Consider the following 9,150-nt stretch of genomic DNA (forward strand, 5'->3'; position numbering starts at 1 on the left):
AAGAATGGTAGCAGGAGCAGAAATACCTGGAATTTCTTTCCACCTTTCCAAAGGAGTTAGCATCCAGCACCTACCTGCTCACAGCATCATCCCTGCCCTAAGCCTGAATATGACTTTCCTGAAGTCACATGCAGAGTTAGCTGCAGACTCTGTTCAGGTTGTTCCCTGATGCCAACTCACAGCCTGGGCCTGTCTTCTCTCCCTAGTGCTTTTGTAATATTTTTTTCTTTTCTTTTCTTCTTCTTTTTTTTTTTTTAGAGAGGGTTCTTACTATGTTGTCCAGGCTAGCTTCAAACTCCTGGGCTCAAGTGATCCTTTGGAGTAGGTGAGAATACAGGCACTTGCCACCACACCCAGCTGTAATTTTCAATTTACTCAATGTCATTCGATTAATGTCTCTCCACTGCTAGACTATATGCTCCATGAGGGTGGAGATTGTTTCTCCTTTTGCTCACAAGGTTCTCAAAGCGCATTCATAAAAGAAAGAACCAATAATCCTATCAGTCCTCCGTGACTGAAGGTATCGATTCCAGTCTGGACTCTGACACTTAACCAGCTGTGATTCATCCCCTTAAACTACATAGTCTTTGACCGAATAAATTAATAAAAGCCCCAATCCAAGGCTGGACTGGAGTACAGTGGCGCATCACAGCTTATGGCAACCTTGAACTCCTGGGCTCAAGCCATCCTCTTGCCTCAGCCTCCTGAATAGCTGGGACTACAGGCATGCGCCACCACACTCAGACCACCAAACGTTTCAGGATATATGTATAAGGGTGTTCATTTTAGTGGTTGTAAAAGGGAAAAAAACCAAAACAGTAAATCTCCAATATCAAGAAGTTTGTTGAATAAATTATGGTGCATCTAGAGCAGAAGCCATTAAAATATTGAAGATTTATTTTTGATATGGATATTTTATAATGGTAGGGTAAAATGTAACTTTTTGGGTAAATAAACAATAAAATCATGTATACTCATATTATTTTTTCCATTGGAAAGATATACCTCAAATTATTACCAACGTTTAAATCTAACTACCGTAATAGAAGGGATTTTTCATTTCTTTCTTTGAATTTTCTACAATGAACTTGTATTATTTTCTGCCAAGAATTGAAAACAAGAGACAACTTTTTATTCCATGAGAGGAGTTACCCATGCCAAAGGTTTCCTGAAGGTCAAATCAGATAAGAACTATTAAATAATGCTCCTTATATCCAGCAAAAAGAAACCAGTTGGTGGCCACAGGGAGAGAGCAGTTTGGTTAGGAATAATAATTACTGTTTGGAAAATTTCTCCCCAAAACAGTCATTTCTCAGGAATCTTGTGAAGACTAAGTAGTGGGTGGGGGAATCATACATATGTGTAAATATATCTGTCCGTGAAAAAAATGCTCGAAAGTTCGCACAGGCGCTCTCACCAGGCGACTACCAAAACAACACGCGAGCACGCGCAAAAATACAGGGAAGCGAGGGGCATGGGCCTCGTGTTAAGAATTGCAAGAGAAAAGCAAGGCCTTACGGTTTCTGAATTGAGAAAGTGGAGCAAAGAATCATGCAAAGAGGTAAGGAAGCCAAAAAGCAATCAAGGGGAGCGCAACTGCACCTCTTGAAACACGGTCTTGCAGACCGAGCCACCGTTGGTCGGCTGCGGCTCGCAGCAGGTTGCATTGACCGGGGAGCGAGAGGCGCCCCACGTTGCCCGGTTCGACCAATCAGAGGGCGCCAGGAGGTGGGCGGGCCGGCGGACGGCGGCGCATGCGCATGCGCAAGCGATCGCGTGGTCACTGGGCCTGAGCCACCTCTGGCCAGTTTGCGGATCGTTGGGGAACCCCGCTGCAGCTTTTGACCCCAGCGCCTGGCTTTCCGTGGCACTCCCGGCTGCACGCCCCCCGCTCGGCCTCGCCATGCCGGTGGACCTCAGCAAGTGGTCCGGGCCCCTGAGCCTGCAGGAAGTGGACGAGCGCCCGCAGCACCCGCTGCAGGTCACCTACTCCGGGGCGGCGGTGGACGAGCTGGGCAAAGTGCTGACACCCACCCAGGTACCTCCGGGCGGCGGCCGTGCAGCGGCCCGAGGCTGGGAGGGAGGCCTGTGCGGGCCGCCTTCGTGGGACCCGGCGGAGACCGGGAGGGTGGCGGGGGACGTTCCAGCAGCCCCCGAAGGCAGGGGTCGCGCGATGTCCAGGTCGCAGACCTGGGGGCCTCCCTGAGCACCGGGAACCCGGCTTGGGGCGTGGTGGGCCTGGCTCGGCTTGCGGGAGAAATCGACCCACTTTTGCGGGGCTTGGAGACCCAGGGAGGGGCCTAGGCCGGGAAACAGTTCGGACCCCAGAGACAGGGCTGGGGAGGGGGCCGTGCCCGGGTCGGAGTAGGCTGTGGTCCCTCGGACGCCCCCAGAGCCTCCCCTCGGGTCTAGCATTTTTAGGCCTCATTTTGGAGACTAAAAGCCCCACCCGAGAGCCCATGACGCATTATGTAACTGGCATCGCCCAGCGATTTCGCCTTTGTTCAGGGGTCAGGAGCGAGCAGCCACCCGGGGGCCAGTGCGTTCTGCAGCTGGGAGGTCTGGGGGCAACGGCTCTATTCTGCCGTTTGGCCTCTGACGCCCAGGCTTCTGGCCGCTGAAAGTGGAGAAAGTAGATTTCCCGACACCATTGCTCCTTGTTGGTTAGGAAGCTCGGGGCAACTGTGCGAATAAACTTCCCTGACTGTTGGGTGTTTTCGATGTTTAAATATGAAGTGCCAGTCTTGGAGGCTGACACAGTCTCCCGGTTCCCAAACTCCCTGCCAACCCCTCAGCACCTTGGCTTTCTCATTTTCTGTGCATTTTTAAATATCCAGTTAATGCAGATTTTCAATTAGCAGGTCCCAATTAACCTCCAGGTCACCAAATCCAGAGACCCTGCCAGTTCCAGACAATGAGCGGTTGGAATCCTGGCCCCACCTCTTTCTGTTAATGACATTCTGGGATCCTAGCCCCAGACATTGTTGGGACTAAAATAAATAACGTATATAAAACGTCAGCTCCTGACTCTCATAGCATCTATGCAGGGTAACTTTTATTAATAATCTGTTTTACCTTGGAGGAGACTGAGGTCATTGGAAGACTGTTGGTTTCTTCATTTCTTCTTTCAGCATTTCTGACTTTTCACTTCCAAACTGGTTCCTTCCTTCAGGTTCAGAACAGACCCACAAGCATCACTTGGGATGGTCTTGATCCAGGTAAACTCTATACCTTGGTCCTGACTGACCCGGATGCTCCCAGCAGGAAGGATCCCAAATACAGGTGAGTTAGGGAAAGGCGGAGAAGAGCACCTAGTGCAAGCATAACTTACCTGGTTAAGTCCCTTGCTGGACGTGGAGAAGGGGACCTGGTTTGGGATGTCCATGCCCATGCTTCAGCTAGAATGTGCATTTTCCTACCCTTTTTTTCCCTAGAGCAGGAGTCTATAAATTACACCCGAGAGCCAGGTCCACCTGTGGCCTGTTTTTGTACAGCCCCATGAGCTAAGAATGGTTTTTACATTTTTAAATGATTGGGAAAAAATGGAAATAAGGAGTACTTTGTGACATGGGAAAATTATATGAAATTTAAATTCCAGTATCTGTAAATGAAGTTATATTGGAACACAGCCATGGTAACTTATTTATGTCTCCTCTGTGGCTGCTTTCACGCTGCCACGGGAGAGTTGAGTAGTTGCAACAGAGACAGTATGGTCCATAAAGCCTAAAACATGCACTCTCTGGCCTTTTGCAGAAACTTTGCTGACTCCTGCCCTAGAAAATGTCGGGGGGAGGGTGGGGCTGGGTTCTCTCTTCTCCAGACAGACGAACTTTGCTCTGGCCAAGAAACCAGGGCCCTTCTGTCTTGTTCATTGCTGAATTTTGGCACCGAGTGTGTGCTCGATGCACATTTGCAGGCCGTGCAGTGAATGCACGCTAATCTCCTGTAGTGCTGACAGTCCCCTGTTCTTCCTCACAGGGAATGGCACCATTTTCTGGTGGTCAACATGAAGGGCAACAACATCAGCAGTGGCACAGTCCTCTCTGATTATGTGGGCTCGGGGCCTCCCAAGGGCACAGGTCAGTAGAGGCTGCATTTGGCGGGAGGCCGGAGGGAGCTCAGGTGCACACCAGGATTGGCCCAGAGCGTTTTTCTTTTATTTATGAGAGTCCTTACCCTACTGGAGGTAGAAAGCAGCTCTGCTCACCTCCAGGGCAGTTGCCTTCCAGAGCATGTTCAGACCTGCAGGAGCATCAAGTGGCTAGAACTTGGGTTCTAGACAGATGGACCCTCTGTTAGAATTGCTTCTCGGCGCCTAGGCCTTTAGCAAGGGGAGAAGTCGGTGAGAGGAAGCGACGTTGCAGAATGCTTAGAATGGCTTTCTGGGTGGGCTGCACATGGGTTGAACACAGTTAAGCCACATCACGTCTATATGCTACCTTTGCCCTGTATAATCTTTGAGCTTCTAATTCCTGCAAAAAGTGTCAGAAATGATCATAGCTTCCAAATTAATTATAAAAAAAATAGCCTTGCATTTCTCTTTATAGCTCCCTCTTTCTCAAAAAATCTACTTTGGTATCTTGAGAAGATTTGGAAGGTTTTAGTAGAACTTTATTGAAGATACACTGTCTTGTATCCTGTTAATGTATATGTAAAATGTATGTAGATATATGAAAGATACATAAAGAGAGAGACTACTATATTGAAACTCTCTGAGTTGGAGAAATGCTGCCTAAGCTGGTGGTAGGAGATGCATTATTGCCTACATGCATTACAGGATGTTTCCATTTGCTGGAACAAGGAGGCAGTAGCAGCAGATGGAGCGTGGCAGAATACTAGCTTTTGTACACATTGTCCAGCCGTGAGTTGGTACGAAGGGGTGCAAGAAGGGCCTTGACAAGGACGGTTGGTCATGGGCTCATGTTTTATCGGTCGATTCAGAAGCTTCACGTGGCTTCGAGCCCTCTCATGCATTCATAACAGGAAGGTAAAGGGACAGGTTTCTCAGGGATCTATTAAGTTCTCTAGGGCAGTTATAAAATTAGGCAGTTTAATTATGGGAAGTGTACACATGAGAATAAACCTGTTCTCTCAAGTAGGAGCTTTGTTCTCATTAAAAAAAAAGCCTTAGTAACTCAGTTTTTTTTTTTCTTTTTTCCATATTCTTTAACTAAGGTATAACTTACATATAATAAAATGCACAGATGATAAAGGTTCAGTCAATGAGTTTGATCAATACATTTACCCATGTAAGCACCAACCATTAGAAAGATAAAGATCACCCCACAAATCTCTCTTGTGACTTTGTTACTTAAATTCCCCCAGAGCTAACCGTCTTTCTGACTGCTGTCTCCACAGAATACTTCTGCTGTTCCTGTATTCATAAGTAGTATCTTGTAGCATGCGCTTTTTTGTTTGGTTTTTTTTTTTTTTTTTTTGGTGACTGGTCTCTTTTAAGATAATGTCTGTGAGATTTATCCACAGATCGTATCAGTCATCGTTCCTTTTTGTTGTTGAGCAGTATTTCCTTGTGTGAGTATGCCACAGTTTGTTTATCCATCCTCCTGCTCAGGGGCATTTGGGTTGTTTCCAGTATTTGGACATTACGAATGATGCTGCCCTATACATTCTTGTCACTTTGTGGGCGGGTGTTTCCATTTCTCTTGGGTGAACACCTTGGAGTAGGATTGCTGGGTTCGTAGAAGTTGCTCAAGAGTTCTCCAGAACGTTTGGAAACTTTACACCTAATCAGTAGAATATGAAAGGTAAAGTAGATCCGTATATGATTCACGTAGCTCCATGTCAGGATTAGGTGATGTCAGTCTTACGATTTTAGACATTCCAGTGTGTAAAATGGTACCATGTTGTTTTATTGTCCATCACCCTAGTGACTAATGATTTTGGGCCTCTTCTTTTTGACCATTGCTGTATCTTTTTAACTTGCTTTTTAAATAACCTTTAAATGTGGTAAAAACATGTAACATAAAATTCACCATCTTAACCATTTTTAAGTGTACAGAACAGTAGTGTTAACTACATTCACATTGTTGTGAAATAGATCTCTAGACCTTGTTCATCTTCCCAAAACAAACTCTGTCCCAGCCTATCGAATGACAGCTCCCCATTCCCCCTTCCCAGTCCCTGGCAGCCACCATTTCTGCTTTCTGTTTTCAGTGTGTTTGAGGACTTTAGATACCTCTTGGAATTGTACAGTATTTGTCTTTTTGTGACTGCTTTTTCACTTAGCATGGTCTCCTCAAGGTTCAGCGCTGTTGTAGCATGTGTCAGAATTTCCTTTCTTTTTAAGGCTGGATAATATTCCATTGTACGTATAAACCACATTGTGTTTATCCATTCATCCATTGGTAGACATTTGAGTTGCTTCCATTTCTTGGCTATTGTGAATAGTAGTGCATTGAACGTGGGTGTACAAATATTTAAACAACTTTTAAAAAATAACTTTTTTGGCTGGGTGCAGTGGCTCATGCCTGTAATCTCAGCGTTTTCGGAGGATTGCTTGAGGCCAGGAGTTCAAGACCGGCCTGGGCAACATAGCAAGATCCTGTCTCTACAAAAAGTGGAAAAAAAAAAATTAGTTCGGTGTGCTGGCATGCACCTGTAGTCCTACCAAGTTGGGAGGCTGAGGCAGGAGGACTGCTTGAGCCCATGAGTTCAAGGCTGCAGTGAGCTATGATCACACTACAGCACCTCAGCCTGGGCTACAGAGCTAGACTTTTGTCTCTAAAAAATAAAATAAAATAACTTTTTTCTGAAATAAAAGCTCATAGTACCTATTTGCATCCAGTACTTAATTGAAGCTAATAGAAAACTGCATAGTTAATAGGGTGCTTGCCAGCTGGTTTTAAAACATTTTTTGCCACTTAGTTGGTTAAAGTGAGTTTGGGTCACTTCAAAGCAGGTCTCCAGTCTTCTAAGGAAGTAAATTTTGGGGTAGAAAGAAAATGTTCTCCTTTACCCTGTGTAGGCTTGACTGGTATGATGGGCACTGGGTTGGTGATCTGCTGTGTCCTTCATCTGTTCTCACAGCTGACAGGAGCAAATTGGGCATTCTGGTGGGGCTGGCGGGGGGTGACTTGAACTAGGCAGGGAGTCTGGAGTGGGATGAAGGAGGAGCCAAAGGAGACTTCTTCGCTCGAGGGGTGGGCAGAGGCCGGATCCTGCAGGTCATTAGAGGCTGGAACGAAGGGTTTGTACTTGACAGAGTTGCAGCAGGGAGCCATTGGGTGATTTTCAGCGAGCGAGTGACCTGGCTCGTTCTACCTCTCTCGGCCCTCAGTGTCCTCCTTATAAATGGGGTCATCTGGATCCCTCCGTGTTGAAACATTTGATGAAAAGGGGTGATGTTTCCATCTCAGATGCCCAGCTGTGTGTACACCTTCCCTTCTGCCTCTCCCTCCAGGCCTCCACCGCTACGTCTGGCTGGTTTACGAGCAGGACAGGCCCCTGAAGTGTGACGAGCCCGTTCTCAGCAACCGATCTGGAGACCACCGTGGCAAATTCAAGGTGGCATCTTTCCGTAAAAAGTACGAGCTCGGGGCCCCAGTGGCCGGCACATGCTACCAGGCCGAGTGGGATGACTACGTGCCCAAACTGTACGAGCAGCTGTCTGGGAAGTAGGGGAGGCTTGGAGACACAAACTGCCCCAGAGGCCCCGAGCAGTGTTCTCCAGTTCAGTGTTGCATGTAGATGTCTCCTCTTTCCCGCTCCCCTAGCATAGGTGAGGACTGAGCAGTCAGATAGTGGTTCAGGGTGACTTTTCCTACTTCCTGTCCTTCATAATTCTAGATAGTTGCACACCCTGGTTTGTGTTTTGATCGAATTTGAATTTCATTTTGGGAAATATTTTGGTACCATGATGGGGTCATCAAATTAATACAAGAACAGCAACCCAGAATTTGAAGAAGAAAAAAATCTAAGTAAAAAGACCAGGTCTACAGTAATAGAGTAAAGCATCACAGAATCTTTAAGGGAAGCTAAAAAAAAAAAAAAAAAAGAAGGGATCGGTTGTTTCTGCCTTTGTGATCCTGAGTCCAGAATTGTAGGTGACAGCATCTTCTGAGATGTTTTGTCAGAGTGCTGCCTCTCACCAAGACCACCAGAGGCTGACATGGAGGCTAATCCTCAACACAGCACATCTCAGATGGTTTAACAGGTGTCAGTGTCCCGCTCTGGCCCCGTAAAGAGCAGTCCTGGAGAAAGCTGTGGGGAGAGTGGCTGTGCGGTGAGGTGTGGCCATCTAGGCAGGCAGCAGCGCTAGCTGACTGGTTATCAGCAGGCCCTAAATCTGTGTCTTTTAAATTGATATATCTTCATTGGGTAAGAAAAGCTGTTTGCTAAGAAAAGAGTTGCTGAATGTTGTGTTAATTCTGCTGTTTGCTTATAGCTGAATAAAAATAAAAACCTTGAATGAATGAGCCAGGCTTCCAGATATTTTGTCCTGTTGGGTGTATGGTTTTCATAAACATGGGAATTCAGGAGACGATCTCTTCAAGGTGAGTAGGCCCTCTCCCTGACCAGCAGTTACAACTGGGGCTTGTTCCAGGACCATGTGGAGGGTCCATGCCTCTGCGTACATGTGCCACCAAACCACAGCAATCATTCATACTTGAGGTTTTTAAAAAACTCATAAAACTTTAGGCCAAGTCTTCTTGCTCCAAAAGTCTGTGTGTTTCTTGCAAGTGGTTCTTTCAATCTGAGACTGATGTTTTAAAGGAGCTGGTTGAAAACCTTCCCTCTTGGTGTAGTCGTGTGCAGACACCGTAACAATGCCTGCGACAGCCCGCACCTCTCATTGTTCTGCTGTGTTATCCACAGAGAATCAGCACCAAAGAGGTGTGCAGGGGAGGAGGGTGGGAAGGTCACTGTTTGATGCCATCTGATGTACCAAAAGAAAGGAAATGAGGTGTTTGAAGGTGCGCATCGCTGCGAGTTGCTCTCTGATGGAGAAGGGGATCCTGAATCAGGCCTGACAGGTGTAGCAGGGCTGGGCCTTCCCCCACCTTGCAGTGCAGTACTTTCTTCTCAACAAAATGTTGGAAACGCTGCCTCATGTAATCTCTGGGGGCAGATGAGGTGGGTAGAAGCTTTTTTTAACTTTAGGGTTTTAAAATTCATTTTTTAAATAATAAG

At 46.6% G+C, this 9,150-nt stretch overlaps 1 protein-coding gene across 1 annotated transcript; it reads left to right on the forward strand.

Moving 5' to 3' along the window:
• The first annotated feature begins 1,730 nt into the window (after positions 1–1,730).
• Positions 1,731–7,992, forward strand: PEBP1 (phosphatidylethanolamine binding protein 1). Its single transcript, XM_012650189.1, has 4 exons — positions 1,731–2,038; positions 3,173–3,282; positions 3,979–4,079; positions 7,421–7,992. Exons 1-4 carry the CDS (start codon positions 1,904–1,906, stop codon positions 7,636–7,638), a joined length of 564 nt encoding a protein of 187 aa, XP_012505643.1. The 5' UTR covers positions 1,731–1,903; the 3' UTR covers positions 7,639–7,992.
• The last annotated feature ends 1,158 nt before the right edge of the window (positions 7,993–9,150 follow it).

The sequence above is a fragment of the Propithecus coquereli genome, unplaced genomic scaffold (assembly GCF_000956105.1).
Source record: "Propithecus coquereli isolate 6110/MARCELLA unplaced genomic scaffold, Pcoq_1.0 Scaffold314, whole genome shotgun sequence".
Lineage (NCBI taxonomy): Eukaryota > Metazoa > Chordata > Mammalia > Primates > Indriidae > Propithecus > Propithecus coquereli.